General features: G+C 39.5%; 1 protein-coding gene and 1 long non-coding RNA gene across 4 annotated transcripts; one reads left to right on the top strand and one right to left on the bottom strand.

Moving 5' to 3' along the window:
* Nucleotides 1-266: 266 nt before the first annotated feature.
* On the top strand, nt 267-16,062 carry LOC140936652 (uncharacterized). 3 transcript variants are annotated; one of them, XM_073386143.1, is made up of 16 exons: nt 267-499; nt 1,529-1,630; nt 2,559-2,696; nt 3,032-3,127; nt 3,605-3,748; nt 4,276-4,371; nt 4,878-4,979; nt 6,206-6,261; nt 6,720-6,818; nt 7,459-7,516; nt 8,695-8,767; nt 10,819-10,958; nt 12,311-12,364; nt 14,217-14,266; nt 15,179-15,322; nt 15,876-16,062. In XM_073386143.1, exons 1-16 carry the CDS (start codon nt 398-400, stop codon nt 16,018-16,020), a joined length of 1,599 nt encoding a protein of 532 aa, XP_073242244.1. In that variant the 5' UTR covers nt 267-397; the 3' UTR covers nt 16,021-16,062. The 3 variants fall into 3 exon arrangements, with proteins under 3 accessions (XP_073242244.1, XP_073242245.1, XP_073242246.1); XM_073386144.1 differs by lacking the exon at nt 4,276-4,371; XM_073386145.1 differs by lacking the exon at nt 3,032-3,127.
* On the bottom strand, nt 775-13,159 carry LOC140936655 (uncharacterized). The gene is made up of 3 exons (XR_012165400.1): nt 13,032-13,159; nt 6,214-6,350; nt 775-1,643 (listed from the first exon to the last, which is right to left on the bottom strand). It is a non-coding gene; the product is annotated as an uncharacterized lncRNA (long non-coding RNA).
* Nucleotides 16,063-17,855: the final 1,793 nt, after the last annotated feature.

Consider the following 17,855-nt stretch of genomic DNA (forward strand, 5'->3'; position numbering starts at 1 on the left):
CGGGTTAAATTTAACCCCTGGTCTAAGCGCTAATCAGCCTTCGAACAACTAGGCCCTGAACTATAAAACCGGTCATGATGAGGAGGGTCTATGGGTCTAAAATAAATAGGTAAATAAATAAGTAAAGAAAAAATAAACAGTCACCTTGAATAACCCACAAACTCGCCTGACCAACGCCTGACCAAACGGCCGACCCACAAACCGACCCAGTCCCTCAGACAGCTCGGAAAATGACGTTGATTTGTATTTGCATACTTAGTAAATTAAGCTGATGACAGTGCTGTGTTTGCCTCGTTTTCTTTTCCGCGTTTATCGAAACATCATGTAGTTATACGTCAGGTACGTTTCTGGAACCGATTTGATTGAAGAGTAGTTTTCAGTAATACTGCTTTCAACTATGAGCTATTATCTGATGAAGATGAACGATGGCAGATCGCAAGACTGTCCAAGTGATTGTAGCGGCCATGGTTCATGTATCAGAGGCTCTTGCGTTTGCGAGGTAAGCTTAACTGTTATATTAGGACATTCTTTCGTTTTCCTCTTTAATTCTGTGTAATTTTAAATACTTTCTTTAAGTCAGCACGAAAGCAAGCGAGATTTGAAGATGTGTCTCGCTCAACTCTGTGCTGAACGGTGTTCTTGGCTCGGCGCAATCTAGACAATAAGCTTAAATTGTGTTTTCTAATTGTGTTTCTTTAGAAACGATACCAAATTAGAAAATCTTTTACATAGTGCGTTATGCCACTTCCAGTGTCTTTATATTACACCTATAAGAAATCGGCGATACGATAATCAGGGTTTTCGTTATATGTTGTAATAGTGACTCATATCAAGGTCTATCTGTTTACACTGGGGAATTCATTAACATTTAAGATTTATATCGTGACATTTTGATAAGCTTATGCAAAGTATATGAAATAATGTACAGACGTGCTATTCTTTCGTTAGTCTTTCGAGTGTTTTTATTACGCTGATTTTTTCTCTCTCTTTTCTCTTTCGAGTTATGTGAAGATTAGGAAAAGTGTAAAAGACTAGGATATCCAAACAATAGGATATAAAATTTATGTATTAATGCTCCAATGCAAGAAACACCAGTTTCCCACTGGCAAAAACTACATCAGTTCTCAAATAGCAAAAATTAATGGTGACATTTGGTACTTGTAAACTAGTTTTTTATGGACCTCATTGGTTTTGATTGACGGTGATTTACTGAAGAAAATGCTGGTAACAATAAAAAATGAGGGTAAAAAAAGTCTTTTCGGCATAATTGTAGCACTTCTTTCAAGACTATAAGAAACAGATTATGCAAAGCTATTGTCTGTTTTCACATGACATCACCAAAATTCAAACTAAGAAACTATCGATTCTTCTGAGTTTCTGAGTTTCATGAGGTATTACAGCACCTAAACACCTTTATTTAAACAAAGTTTTGGTTCGAAAGGGTTCTTCGTTTTGCGATAGAGGACACTGAATTTCTAGGCAGCAGCAACCAGAGTGAATGAATGTGTTCCTTTTGTTATTTCTCCAGGTCCAGTACAGTGGTGGATCTTGTAGTGACACAAATATTGGATACTTCATTGGTTTTAGTGCAGTCTTCTTCTTTGTCTGTGCTATTTCTGTGGCTCAGCTGGTAGTAATAATTTCTGTGCAAAATAATAAAAAAAGTAAAGTAATGAAAATACTGTTAGTTATATTACCGCAGCAGAGAAAACAGCCAACATTTCATGATGCCACCAGTGGTTTCCCCATGAAAATATGTCTTAGAAACGGGTGCAGAAATTCTGTACTAATGTCGCTTCACCACTCAGATCTGGGTAGAGCTTCTGATTGGCTGAAGCAAATTTACCATGCAGCACCACCAATCAGAAGCACAACCCAGATCTGGGTATTTACGTGCCATCAGTATGGAATTTCTTCTTGCTCGTTTCTCAGATGTCATTTTACAGAGAAACCAGTGCTGGTGTCACAAATGGTGGCTGTTTTACTCGGGCTACAGTCGTACTTGTTGCATTATGATAATGATTAATTCAATAAATTGTACTATACAGTGATAATGTTTCAAATAGTTATGGTAAGTCCTGGGTCTCATCTTGTGAAAAATCATGAGTCCCACTCCAGAACCATTGAGTCCCAGTTCAAGGAACAAGGAGGCCCTGGGTCTTTATGTATCCACAGTTAATCTGAAGACAGACTCAAAAGCTCTGTGTTACATGCAGTTTACTGAAATTAAAATTTATTCCTTCTATGATCAAGCACAACAAAGACGAAAAGAATTATGCATTGTTAAACAATAGCCACAAGAACAGCCACAGGAATCACACAAACAGGATACTCTGCAAAAACATCTTCAGGTGGATCAATCAATCCTTGGATCCTACAAGTTATTTTGCGTCTTTGGGAATTTTAATGCATCAGGGACATAGGATGCAGAGATAACAAAATCACTGCCTATAGAATATGCTCTTACTCTGCTGTTGTAGTATACCCATTTTGCTTTTGGGATTGTATTGAAGTTTATCAGCTAATGATATAAAAATATTTTTTCTTGGTTTTGGCAGGCTCTCTGTGTCCGATCAGAGTTTAGGAAGCTAAAGAGACCAACCTTAGCTAAAGCTTGTCGTCTAACGGTACAAAAGACTCTTTACCTGTGTATGATTATAGCGTGTGGTTCAAGAGGTGTTTACTTTTCAATAAAGGTGAGCTGGTATACATGTATATATAACTGTTAATAACACTGTACCTGTCAATGCTTTACATGTAATTGCCACATAATTTTGTGATTTGATACCGGGGCTCCCAATAAACACTGGGCCAACAAATAATAAGTGGTATATGTACATCTAAGCCTTAAGCCATTTATTTGCAGTACAAAAATTGAAGATGCTACAAATGCACTTTTATATAAAAAAGGGAAATAATTAATCCTTTCTTTTATAATAGCAGGCCTGGATAAATAATATTGCAGATTTAAACAAACACTGGTTACGTCAAGTCACGTTTAAAATAATTGACTATCCAACTTTTTTTGCAGAGGTATCTTCCAGACACCGTGGGAGAAAATCTTTTCAATGCTTATTACCCAGTTATTATTTCTGGATTCACAATAATTATCTGCTTTTGGGCTGAGGTACGTCCTGCACAGTCTGTATTCAGTTCCTACTTACAGAGTGTATTATGCTGGAGTTATTCAAGAGTCAAATCATATGTAGGGCTTTTGAATCATTTTGTTCCTCACATTAATCAATTACATGTAACAGTCATAGAGGAAAAAAGGGGAAAAAATCAGCCAAGTAACTGTTTTAAGAACTTTTTGTGAGATATTGGTTAAAGACAAGCCAAAGAGAAATACTAAATAATGTTAAATTGTTCAGTTTAAGGCATGTTTTTTTTCCTTTTTTTTTAAAATTCATTTATGGCTGTCATACTAAACATTTTTTCAAACTAGGGTAAAATTACATAATTGATAAAAGGGATGGAATTTTTTTAAACTAGGAAATGAAATATTTGAAACTTTAAGTTAAGTGAATTTTCTTAACTATGGTAAGTTAATATGTTTTGAGACTTGCAACATTGTTGACATTTTTTACTTTTTATTTTGTTGTAGACATTTCATGTAGCTGGCTTACGTTTGGACAGGCCACGCTTTCTCAGCAAATCTTCTTTAGGGTTTATCATATTTAACGTCTTTATGTATGTCATCTTTCTGATACATCTTATTACAACGGAACTTACAGATGAACAGACAAAGGTTGGTCTTGTTATAATGTTATTCATATGAAAACTCTGTGTGTCACTGTGTGAAATTTAATGTTTATGTACTTGATACATGATATCTTTCATACAACAGTGGTTTACGCCTTAATTATTGTCTGTGTAAATTGCTCACTACACTTGGGGATCATTCTTTCTGTGTGGCCAACCCTAAACTATGGAGTGATCTTCCAAGTACACTAACGAACATATCTCTGCAAAGTTTCAAGAAAGCAAATCAAGCTTTTTAAATAGCTTGTTAATTTAATTTAATTTTTTTATTTTTAGCTTTTCACAGTATCATTGAAATGTACAAATGAAAATCTTTCCTTTGATAATTGCACTATAGAAATTAATAAATTATCAGATTCATTTATCAATTGTTATTTCATAATAATTTGATGGAAAAAATTAAGAATTGTCTATTCAGGGTGCTTGTGCTGCATAATTCTTCAGTGTGCTACAACATTGCCATCGTACTTTAATGTCTTAAATTTTAGTTTGATTGTTTGTTTTTCTTTTCAGGTTTATTTATACAACAGTTTTAATGGCTTTTTTGTTGTTTTGATGTTTCTTGTGCTGACATTTTTCCTTATTTATGGAGTTGAGCTTTTCTACAAGGTACTAAAAATAGTTGTTATCATGGTCTGTTTTTGTTTTTTTTTTTTTTTTAGAAATCAAGGGAGAATAATTTGACAGAGGGGGAAAACACCCAGTCTAGCCCTTGGGATATGTGAATTTCGCTAAAATTATTTTAAGACAAAGTTAGTTTTGTGAGAGGCCAGCAGACTTTTATTTATTGTTGTCAAGAGAAAATTGTCAAGTTAACACTCACCACTACAATATTCTGCATTTTTTGCCTTGAGCCAGTCGTGCATGGACTTCATGACGTTTCAAACATCTGATTGAAATTTGGGAACTTCCCAGGAATTAGACTTCCACTTAATTACAACCTCTAAAAATAACCTTTTTAATTAGTAAAATTCACATATCCCGGCCAATGCCCTAAGATCCCCTCTCTGTTCCATATTTTTTTTACCTTTTGTTAGAAATACGTTATTCATTTGGCTCTAAAGTGCATACAAGTAAATTTTAGTGAAGGGGATTCATCTTGTTGTTTTGTCCAGGTTCGTGGAGCATTTATCACAAGTCTAATAGAATCTGCAACTGTTGATACCACCCAAGTTACCATGTCAAGGGTGGGGCTATTTTCACAGGCATCCTTTCAGGTAAGTCACGACTTTAAAAATCTTACTTCTGTTTGTTAAGTACATTTCTTTTTGTTACTGTTCAGTGGAATCTAATTTATCCAACCAACGTGGGAAAAGCAAGTCGTTTCAACTTTATATCGTGAGTTTTTAAATAATCGAGGTAAAGTAACTGTGTTTGACTGGTACAAGGGAAGTTAGATTTGGTTTGAAACCCAGTGGGGGTACTGCATATTTCAAGTGACGGGGATGATCGAATGGGGCAAGAATCAAAACCTCCAAAAAACCCGAGGGCTTCCAACAAAACCCCAAAACATCCCTGGACCAAAGGTTAAAGGGGCTGTGTCACGGCAGTCCAGTTCATTGTGTTTAATTTTGCCAATTACTCGCCCTCAATCGCTATGGAACTTAAAATAAGCAAAGAAATTACATGTAAATGACAAAATCAGAGATCTGTGACAAACAAATATGTCTCCTGAGCATTATTTTTGGAGTTGCAAGCAGCAGGGGCCAACTTTGAAAAACTGTTAGGCTGAACAGTTTTCAAAAACCCTAACTTCAATCCGTATCAATCTTCTTCGGTTTTGCCCATCCGTGGCATCTGCTGTTTCTGTAATGTTATTTTAACCTTCCTTTAAAGTTTTAAGCGGTTGTTTTTAGGTTTCTCTTAACTGTCATTTTGTAATTTCCTGATTTGGCTGAATTTCGCCGTGACAGAGCTCCTTTAACCCCCGAAAAAATCCCATGCCGAATTTCTAAGCCTTAAATTTTTCCAGAGAGTATTAAATGATATAACACGAAAAATAAAGTAGAAATTGATGTCTGTGTTTTCGGCCGGTATACGCGGGCACTACCACGAATCCCTACTTAATTCAAGCCACCCCCAAAAAATACTTGCCAAATTTTTCTAACCAAAAAAATCCTGCAACCGATATTTTCAAACCTTCGATCATCCCTGTCACTTGAAATAGGGTTAGCCGCCAACCTCACCCCCCCGCCTGGGGTTTGAATTATCAGTAATTTCGAAAAACCTAAGATTGCGCGAAATCGGGATTCTTCTACTGTACTGTGCTGTGCTGTAATACTACTTGTATCCATTGAAGACATGTGCATTGCACATGTACAGACCAACATTTTTATAATTGAAAGTGTATGTGATCAGTGAGCCAAACTGACTGCCATGAAATTATGAAGTACGAAATTGTATTTTGTTGAATTTTTTTCATGTATATTTTGTACATTTGCAGCTTCTTACCTCATTGTTTCTTCTTGGTGATATCATGGGAGAGAAATGGAAAAGCAGGTTAGCTTCACAACGTACGGTAACCTGCACAGCGAAACAGCGTTAGAAACACCATCACTTCCTGGTCAATGCCGCCAGTTACGATTTTTCTGAGAAAAAAAATTAATAAGTAAATAGAGAGCTTTAGATTTGAGGACGAGACTGAGTACGAGTACGAGTACGAGATTTAACTTAAAGTTTGTGCGCGTGTTCTCAAAGAAAAAAAGACACCCCGGAAAGCTTAATTTTACCTTTTTTCACGAAAAGAGGTAAGACGGTTGTTTATACTGAAGGAGGTTAAGCCCCCTCCCGATAGCAAAATGATAAAACTTCTTGCATTTGATAACTTCTTCCCGCCACTAAAACCTTACGATCCGACAACGGCGACGTCCCCCCCCCCCAAAAAAAAAAAAAAAGATCGTGGGAAAAAAAGCGCCATATATGGTATCACTAAGTTAAATAATTTTTCTACCTTGTAGATTGCCTATAGAGGGTAGAAATGCCATGGAAGTCGTGTTCAGATTTTTCGAACTGTGTGTGGCACTTTGGTTTTCTTGCTGTCTTTGGAACTGGAAAAGGTGTGTTTAATATTTAAACGTAAATTCACATTCTTTCGACTTTCATCGCGATAATTTCAAATTTTCCAGGTTGTTAAATATAGTTCAATTTAATTCCCTTGGAGTTGAATTGGTTTAAAGACCGTTTCCAAATTTTGAAAGATGAAAACCTCGTGTCGTGTCCTTTCTAACACGTGGCAAATGAAAAATTCACGACGTGATTGCGCAACTAGGACGGAAGAGGAATGTTGTAAAAACTGTGATCCACGTGGAGAGTCGTTGCTAATTACTCACCAGTTGATTTGTCAACAAAATATTGCTGTAAGTTGCCTTCTCGTCGTGGTAACTCGAAGCGAAGTATTTTATGTTCATACTAGAATGTAACAGATTGACTACGTTCCATTGCGTTAGTACGACTGGTGCTACTCTGTTTTAGTTTATGTAATAGATGATACTACAGCAGAAGAATTGAAGATAATTTTTTAACGAATTTTAAGTTATAATTATTGGCGCCGAACAAGTTACAATCACTGAGAAAGATTCTTTCCTCTTTAAGTAACAGAAGCAAAGTTAATTTGTCAGGTTACCAAGGCTCTACATGCTCTGCAGGGTCTTCTGAGATGAAACTTTTCTAACTTTCTTTTAATTATTTTAATTGCAGTCCAAGTCAGCTGTGGATCTTAAATCCAAGACGACTCCTGGTCCCTGAGACGGATGAGGTATATTTACATGTAGTAGAAGCAGAGGTTACTCGACGAGGAGAGTAAAGGTGTTGGGGTAGGGCGTGGTGCTGGAGCGAGAGATGGCGTTTCAGAGTTCACTAAAATTCCTGAGTGGTTTAAAATGATATTTGAATTGTTTTTCGACCCGGTAAACATCCTACGTACCTGTGGCTTGTTATGATTTGCCTTCTTAGAGCGTTAGGACTTTCGCAAGTGTCACAAACGTTTCACATGAATTGCACGTCTTACTGAACATTAACCCTTTAAGCCCCAATATCCACATACAAATTCTCCAAACTGATCTCTATACATTTCCTTTAAGAATTAGTTAAGAGAATCTGATAAAAGATCAAAGTATTTTCTCTTAGGTGATCATTTTATTAATTCTCATAACCTCATCTCATGACAATGTATGGATATCGTTAGGAGAAAATTGCTGTTGGTCACTATTGGTGCTTAAAGGGTTAATTTTACCTTATTACAAGCAACGTGAAGAAACATGACTGCACGATTTCACAATCAAGTGCTATGTGAAAGCAAAATGTGTTATCAAAGATGGGCTGGCTTAAAGATTAATGGTCTTTCGCGACTTATGTTAGTATGTTAGTTCAGAAAGAGAAGGGAATTCGGTGTTGAATCTGATCAGTTGTCAAACAAAGATGAAAAACGCTTCCTGTGGAAAAAAAGGAAACACTTTCACCTTTCCTGGTGACCTTTATTTGCTTTTGACCGAATCGATATTTCGAAATGAATTGGTAAAGACGGTAAAAAAGCTCGCATACTTAAGTGTTCTGGGCCTAGTTGTTGGAAGGTCGATTACCGTTAACCCGGGTTAAATTTCAATTGCGTAAATCCGGGTTTCTTTACATAGTATTCATTCATAGTATTTTATCTATTCTTTTTTGAGCATCCAATCATCAAATTGTAAGCAAAAAAAAATTAAACTTAATTTAAGCGTTCATTAGTCACACTCGCAGCCGTTTTTAGGCTTGTCGAAAGAGACTAAGCGTTCATTTTCTGAATCCAAATGTCACATTAACCCTGGGTTTTCTCAATGCAGCTTTGAACAAACCGGCCCAGGCTTTTAAACATACAGTGGAATGTTGTGTCCATCGTCAAATGCCTCTGCATTACTGCCTTAGCTAAATCAAAACGTGTCTTTAATTTTCTTTCAGGAATCGAGGCATTTATGTAGCAGCTCTCATGAGCATACAAGCTACAGTAGTATACCGCCTAACCAAATTGAAGGTGAGGTATAGATAGGGATATGCGTGTATGTATTTTCAATGTTTGACGTAATGAATCACTGAGTGAGGAGAAGCTGTTATTATATCAATTCCATTCACCTTGTGCGATCATGTACGTAATTCTCGTTACCGCTCTATTTTTAAAATATCATTGATGTAACAAGGAGAAATATGATGCTCATCATTTTTTAACTGACAGGGTTAAGAGATTAGAGGGCGGTCGATGCGTGCAAGAGTATTGAATAACGCGAAAAGGCGTCATATTGGAGAGACCTGGAGAGGGAGAGAAAACTTTAGCTCGACAGTGAAAATTCCTTTTTCATTTACTGGAAGAAATCAGTAAAATCCGCTCCTTTTTTGCGCAGCCTAAATAGCTTTCACTCAGTTTGTCAAAGACGATCAGCGAAAGCATAAGTCGAAATCAAGTGTATTATTGGCCGTGTTTAAGTTTATAATGACGTCAACTCAACACATTACAACGTTGCCTAAAATAACAGTATATGTAATGCTCTGTATGCGTTAATCGACGTACAGCTCGTGGCACCTAGGTGGCACACGTTGGGTTATGGTCGTTCCTAATCTGCTGTAGTCCGGGCTGAACTTCTAGGTAGTCTAGAAAGAAATTCTCCAATGGAGCGTCCAAGTACTGTAGACCTTGTGATAGGAAGGCTAGTAAGGTGCACAAAGTGTGACAGACATCGCGGGTTCCTCGGTAACGTTGCACTGTGTTCTGTATTTGCATTGCTTTTGTTTATAGTTGATTCCAGCTTCAGTCGTAATTTCAAAGCATGAACTTCAGTTGAAACCCGCTGAGAAAATTTCAAAATTCGACGAAAGAAAAAAAGTGAATAAGAAATAGCGAATCCTAAGTTTTTTGTGCACTCCAAAGGGCTCCAACCATGTTGCCTTGTTCAGCTAGACCGGCCAAACTCGATGGGTTAACCCCCGGCTGGTTCATACGCCGTGTCTTTCATTATTTCTGTTCGTCTGTTGTTAAAGCTTTTTAGTCGGCAATGGTTTGGAGCATAATTATGCGTGACGCTTTGGAATTGTATCCTTGATTGAGGCCATTCTGTTGATATCGTACTCCATGCCAATTTTATGCGTGAAGAGGGGCGTTTTACCGTTTATTATGCGTTGCCGATATTTTTATATTTAATTTTAAGCTCAAAAAAAAACTTAGCAGCTTCAGCTTTTCCCACTTTACTGTATTGAAGTCTCACATTGTTGTTTTCTGTTTGTACTTGTTCACCCATGTTTCTTTTGTGACATGATCACTTAGTTCAAACTCTTGTTATATTAATGTAAATTAACCCCATATCTCTTGTAAGATACTTCTGGTGAAGAAAAAGAAGAATTTGCATATCGGTACTGGAGATATAAAAAAAGAAGCGGTTTTCTTCGTAACAGATCATCTCCTCTGCACGAATCACGCTAAGGCTGTTTCGTGAGCCAGCATTCCTAAGTTTTAAAGTTAAAGCTACGGAGTTTATATTCTTGCTGTATGTTAATGAGATTTCTTGAAGCGGAAAATCAGGTTTAGTTAGGCTTAATGTTTGTTTTTGGTGGTGATTACGGTTATGTAATATTCAGTCTTGTTCTAAAAAATTTTGACGTAATATAAGCTGCACTTGTTTTCTCAAGCGTATAAAATACGTCGCTGGAATTCGTAATTCCTAGGCTTATCTTCACATCCTATGATGCGTTTTCCCCAATTCTATAAAATTTGTTTTAGACTTTCTTGAGTGCATATGCATACTAGCCGGTACTACATGTTTTCTCTGTGTTAAGTCTTCTTGGTGCAGGTTTAGCCTTAATGAATCCATAAGGCTATCCATTCGTCCATTGAGAATCCATTGAGTGATATGCAAAAAACCCGTACAGGGTATAACCATTCTGTATAACTGAGATAAAACTTCTTAAATCTCAAACCTATCATTTGAGTAACCGAAATTTGATCACTCAAAATTTCCTTCTTTCAGTTTCGCCTGTGATACGCTATTTGGAGAAAATTGTCGCTGGTGCCCCTTTTAATCATTCCCTTTTTGACAGATTTAGATTCCCCTCGCCGAGAATGTTGGGTTTGTTATGACAGTGAGCGTACGGATGCTGGACCAATGATATTCCCATGTCAATGCAAAGGAGATTTAGCCGCTGTTCATCATGACTGTCTCAAGAGATGGCTCATCGAGGTAAAAGACACTATATAGGTCGGTTATTGGATTGCTTGCGTAGCAGACGCCGGTATTTTTAGGCCAAAGGGAAAAATCTCGAGGACGCGCGCGCGAGTGGAGAAAAGAAGAGGAGAGGAGGCCCTCCCCCTCGCGTGTTTCCCTCGCGCGCTCTAAATAGACCAACCAAAAAATAACAGCTAACTCGCGCCTGCCACTCATGGTAGTTATTTGAACGAATGCGAACTTGGACTTTATACGTACTTTAGTTTTGGTGCCAGGTAAATTAGTGTGCGTAGCTGGCGGGATTAGCGTGGGAGTGCTGTATTGTTTTGGCGGCGGAGCCGCGAGAAGAGTGGGTAAAAGTCAATTTGGAGTCTCGCGGCTCGCTTCCCGTGGCGGCTCGCCAAGAAAGTACCCCGGGCACAAGAATCCCGCCAGCAACGCAGGCTATAGATAATTAGTCTGCGCTATATGCCGTCTTCTGGCCAAATTAAAAATGACTTTAGAACATAGTTTTGTTGAACAGAAGCCGTATTTGTCCTATTCCCTCTCCCTCTGTCTCTCTCTTCCCCTCTCTGTTGGAGAACTGATTTTTACGAAACGGCCTAGCCTGCAGAGCAGGCGTTTTTTAACGAAAACTCGGAGGTACATTGATCGTAGCCGCCATCTTGAAAAGCAACCAAAAAGACTAAGGGGGAGGGAAACCCATCTACCTCTCCCTTAAAAACACTTTTTGACTCGTCCCAACTCTCTGGTCGTATTAACGTCCAAGATGGCGGGACAACGTCATTCCTGAAAACAATTCATGGATCCCGCCCCAAAATACGCCTGCTTTGCAGGCTAGAAACGGCCCAGTCTCTGAACTCTGAATCTCTCAGTATGCCTCTGTTGATGTCCGCATTTCCTACTTGTTTTGTGAAATGAGCTAAGACCCTATTGTGCAGGAGACAAGTGTACTGCCTTGCTTGTTTTTAGTCAAAGATTTCCCACGGATTCCTGATTCTCCCGATAGCTTAACGAAACTAAAACAGACTTTCTTCCTCTCATAACCGCCCCACCCCCCCCCCCCCCCCAACCTGAAATCGAACACCCGCCAAGTTCTTCAAACCTTGTGATCACTAGATGACTTAAACCACAGGTAAACCAAGCTCGCAGGTGAGAATTATTAGGCCTTTGGTCGAGCGGGGTGGAGAGAGGGAAAAGCGAAAAGTTCTCTCCCCCCCCTTTCCCTTCCCTTTCCTCGCTATTTTTCCCCAAACAGAGAGCCTGTTCACAGGCTACTGTGCTTGAACCAATCCCTTTTCGCCAGAAGGCTGGAAACCTTGGTATTCTACTTACGTAACATTTTATTTTCCTTTGTGTTTCCTCAGTCATCTGGGGATAGCCGCTCGGATTCTCACAAGTGTAAAGTTTGTGGAGAGGAGGTACTTACGTTACTCTCAATATAATTAAAAGGGTGTCTAATATGTTTTTTTAACGTTTTAAGCTTTTTTAAGTAAATGGCTCGAATAGCCCTTATGCATGATTACGACAGGTGAGCAAATTCTCGTTTGTAAGCATAATTCTTCTTATTTTCACGCTTTGTGCGTGGGTATTGTTTACAACTGTGCTGCTTTGGGAATTCATTTATGTGAAACTTCGCAGCTTTACAATTTTAAAACAAGGCTGGTTGAAATTTGCTCGTCTAACGCTAACGTACATAAAGGTCACTGTACCCTGAATTTTACAAGAGAGAGGATGAACTTGGGTAAGGTTATTTAGTAAGCATAAAACGGGCAAACCGAAACCGAAAAATCGTCCGTCTGGATCAACTATCAGCGCCAGTTTCAACTCGATAGCCAAACTAAATTGATGTTTTTCCTATAATACATTTCATTTGAAAATAAGGCACTGACGGCCGGATCATGGAGTGTAAATTAAAGCATGATACAGTAAAATGAAGTTCGTAAACACATCGGTTATTACCTAGCCTGTGCCAGGGTCTCAGATAGTATAGTGTGGACGTATTAAAACGAGCAAAGCGAAAATAAGACGAGCGCGACTTGCGACTTTTCACCACTATCTCGGAGCCTAGAACAGGCTAGTTATTACCTTATCATCCAGAACTGATTCCTTCAACTTTTGGGTCATTTCATATCCTCCATTTGCTGGTGATTACGCATTTGTTCCAAAGAACAGCAACCATTTGAGTGAATTCTTCCAACAAGTTAGATTCTCCAGTAATGCTGCTTGAATTGTTTACTTGTCGGACTTTTATTCGCCTAGAGCACGTCAACTGAATCACGAGATGACAAGATCAGTCTTGTTTGAAGATGACGTTGATCATGTGCATCGGTCACGCAACCGACGTCAACCGGTGGCCCCAGTTGTTCAAAAAGTTGATAGCGCTAGATTTATCCAGTCGATAATGCAATTGGTTTCCGAATTGCTCATCCACCAGATAGTGATTTATCGGGTGGATAGCGTTATCAAGCGTTTGAACAACCGGGGCAAGATAAATCGCTATCCACGGGATAGAGATTTTTCCCGTGGATAGCTTTATTTCAAATAAGTAGACACAAAAGATACGCAACGAGTTTAAGGCAAAAAACAATTTATTGAAAACTAGAGGCTATAAAATAAAACCCAGGAAGGGTGGGGAGGGTAAAAGAAGCGAGGAGAGGCCGCAAATGACCTTTGAGACGACGCTGAACTCGATATAACCGAGAAGAAACCTGACGTGGGTGCCAAAAGACAAGAAACACAAAAAGGGGATTGTGTTCCAAATAAAGTGTTTTGACAAAGCCAAATATAAAACCACCACTTTTAACAACTGTGGCCTGCCCCCTAAAATTACTTTAAAAGGTGGATAGCGTTATCAACTGGGTAAACCTCTATCCACTGGATAACGCAATTGAGTCCAGTGGGTAGCAATTTATCCGCGGTAGAAAGCGCTAACCAACTAATGAACAACCGTTCCTTCGACCTAGCGTGTCACGCAGACGTTGTTAGGGCTTCGTCACGCGTTCCTTTCATAAGTGTGAAAACTTATTAGAAAGCATATAAAAAAGAAAATGGATCTTAGCGAAGATTATGCTAAGTACAGTGCCAACAGAAACTGTGCCGGAAATAAACATAGGAATTAAAGAATAACATCGGAAGGATCTTAATTCTCTGAACTCTCGGTTTCTCTCCTGAATCCATTTCCTTTTTCTCCGGAGGTTCAAAAAATCAGGATTCAATACATTTTAATATGTGGAAAAGTAAAGTGACGTAAATGGTTTGAATTTATTGCAGTACAAGCTGTTAACAGGAAGGGCCTGGTTACCAAGCGGTCTTAGTGTTAGGTAGGTTTCTTGTATTTTGTTTTGTCTAGGCTCGATTTGGAAAAGAAATCGTTACGTCACGTTGCCATGGTAGAAAACTTTCTGGATCTCAAAAAACTTTAGTCCTGCAAAGGCGACAGGAAAAAAAAACTTGAAAAGATCTGACTTTCCTGTGCATGATCGCGCTGAGGAACAAAACGGTAACCCAGACTTTTCTTCTATTGTTCGACGATTTAAATGGCCGTCTCTGTCAAGAAGGATTGTTGAGATCCAGAAATTTTGCTACCGTGGTAACGTGACGTTACTGCTGTTCGGGAAATGGGCTCGCGCTCCTCTTCCGAGAAGACTCTCGCGAAAGAACAAGACCAGACCTGAGAGAGCGGCGGAAATTGAGGCTATATTTTGCCGTGTTTTTCTTAAACAAGCGTCCAGAGTCAAGGGAAGGAGAGATACGCATGTTCACACGTTACCTTAGTTAAAAGGTAGCTCGCACCTCGTTAGTTGTATCTCACATAAGCAGCAAAGCAAACGGAAAGTGGTCTGCACGCAAGCTATAGTTGTTAAAAGGGGAGGGTTTTTTTTATCCAGAGAGATCTGACTAGAAATTACCCTATTTGCAACCAACAGGTCTTACAGTAAATGGTTGAAACTACGAAAAGGGCCCACCTTCTGATAAAAGATTGGGAAAGCGATGATCAGCATTTCCCCACTCTCCTCTCGGCTTCGCTGCCAGTTGCTACCCTGAGTACCAGAGGTTTTATTCTTCGGAATCGGCCGCACGCTTTTGGCCGAAGCCACGAAATGACCGAAACCGGAAACCGCGCCAAAAAAAGTCCCTTTCACCCAGGGTACTTGTCAAATGCGCTCGTCAAGCAAAACCTCCAGCTAAGCAAGGTAGCATTGTCGTTTACGTTTCTTGACTTTTCTTCTCAGGCATTGGCTCCAAACGACCCTTATACTTTCCATGATGATTGGGACACCAATCGGTGTATACTTCGTGTGTTTAACCAGTATATCTCCCGCTTGCAAGATACTTGCCATAGGTCTTGCTGTGGTGCTCGAGTACGCGTGGCTAAGGTAAGTAAGAACTCTACAGTGAAGTTTTTTTAATTTTTAATTGTTTGTCTACGGAGGTAGCAATTGGTGATCCATGAAGAGATAATTGTCTAGAATCGAAGGCATTTATTTATTACAGGGACCAGACTCCTTGTTGGCAAAAAAAAGGCCGAATTTCGGGGGGAGAAGGCAAATAACGGAGCGAGCGCAAAGAAAGAGGCGAACGGAGCGGTTGCTGCCGTTCCTCTTTTCCAGTCCCTCGCTCGGTTCGCTTCCGCTTCGTTATTCCCCTCCTTTCCCCACCAAGAAACTTACTTCCGGGGTCAGGTATTATTTCGGGCAGTTCATTTATCGCCATTCAAGTTCATTTGTCAGTCGGTTGTTCAATCAGTAGGTCCGATTAAGGGTGAATGAGTTAAGCTCTTCGGATGTATTATCGCAATTGCAAGAAGGAGTGATGTTCTGTTTTTAGGCTATTATAGCCCGACATTAGAAAAATCAACGCCGTTCATGATCTGTTGATTAATGTTTTGATCTGCGATCACAATAGTTATTTAGTTACTTTTCTCTTCAGACTTTTAGGATTGAACATGCTTCATGTTTACCGTCAAGCTCGACTTGCTACCATGACCATCATTGGTCGGACTGAAACTGTCAGTGATGAACTGCCTGGAGACAGCCATGCGGCTCCTGAAGCAGTGGAAATCACAACAGCTTAGAGAGCTCTCGGACGGCTTCCACCAACCGGGTTTTGGTGGGGTTTGGCGAGAGGGGGCGGGGGGTGCTTGGTACTCTTTTGCTTAAGCTTTCCGGAAATGTGCTGCTGTGGCGTGTTAGTATTCGGGGAGCTACTAGCCTGTATAACAGGTGTTACCTTTACGCGTTTTTTCAGACAAGCGAAGGCAAATACGAAATGCGCCAGACGAGAAGCACGATACACGCGCTCTGCGCCTTCCCCTTCGCGCGTGTCTGGCGCTCCACGCTGGCCCAACCCCGTCTGAAAAACGCGAAAAAAAATAACGCCTGTTTTGTAGGCTAAGGAGCTAAACTCTGAGATTCGATATAGAGTACAGAGATAATGTTTAAAGTGGGACTTGAAAAATGGTGCTTTTGGCTCTTGAATAATTCCATTTTGCGTGTTCAGCTATCGATTACGGATGCCTTCACCATGTGGTGAGAACCACAAAGAATTCAACAAGTCACAGGCAACTGTTTTACTGTTTTTGATACAATTTAGCGTCTTTCTGTGGCTTGTAACTAAATAGACGCACGGCAGATTGAAATCTATTTGTTTTAAAAAATGGAAACATGCTTCGAATAGCCGGACTGGTTGAAGATTTATTTTTATTGTAGCCATTTTCCAAGCTAACAAGAAAACTTTTCGTCTCGGATATTGCTTCTTCGTACTTGTTAACAGCTCCTGCTAGACTTTCCTCGAGGCTTTCGTTTCCGCCTGGAATTATCTCGCAAACATTTTAAAAACTTTACGCCGTGTCGAACAAAACAAAGCGAACAAAATTCTTTGCGACGTCAGTCATGTGTTTATACTCTCAAGCGCCGTGCAAACGGAGGTATTATTATTTTTGGCCAACAACTCCCAACATTTTTGTATATTACATGTTGCGTCTGTTTGTACATCCTGCTGCAATTTGTTGCGTGTTGTTGAGAGCGTTTGCGCAAAGTTTGAAACCGGTCAAACTTTTGACCCACCAACTCCCAACACTTCTTTTGTTCTGTGATCGCCGAAGCGAAGCGCGAAAATGTTGGATCCGTTTTGCACAGTTCTTCCTGCCTTGTTGGAGCCACACACGCGCATCACACGTGGTCTACTTGGATTTAACAAAGTCTTATGGGTTGTATTCAAGTTCTTCCCACGATGCACTGGAACGTCCAACATTGTTGGAAATGAAAGGAATTTAATGCCACAGCAGCGCATTTTCATCCAAGTCTTTTAAAGAGTACCCTGTCATCTTAGAATGCGACACAGAGCTAGTCAGAGGGTATCCTTCGATTGGGTAATATCCGAGGGGATAGTCTTACTCTTGAGAAGATTTTTGATGATACGAGTACATTTGTAATTTACGGATTTGCTCGAATGGCCATACTGAAAATTCTCTAATAGAGAAGGTGCTTTTCTAGTGGAAATGAGTAGCGGCTCCGGATAATTAATACAAATTGCACAGGATGGCCAACCTTGTTCTTGGTAATCAAGCTTGCAGCTGGAATCCAGTGTTGTTGTGAAGGAGAATGCGTTGAGGTTCCTGTGTCATAGACCGCCCACATTCTGAACACCACAACTATTAAAGCAGTTTATATGACTGTGTTTGATTTAAAATCAAGAAAAGTACTTTTTTGGGGTATTCAGTGCAGAAAAAAAAAGCACCAAAAACTAGCAATGGGTTGTTTGTAAATAGATTGTTGCTATTTGTCTAGACAGTTTCCAAGCTGCTGTTGTGAAGGAGAATGCGTTGAGGTTCCTGTGTCATAGACCGCCCACATTCTGAACACCACAACTATTAAAGCAGTTTATATGGCTGTGTTAGATTTAAAATCA

Source organism: Porites lutea, chromosome 5, assembly GCF_958299795.1.
Source record: "Porites lutea chromosome 5, jaPorLute2.1, whole genome shotgun sequence".
Classification (NCBI taxonomy): Eukaryota; Metazoa; Cnidaria; class Anthozoa; order Scleractinia; family Poritidae; genus Porites; species Porites lutea.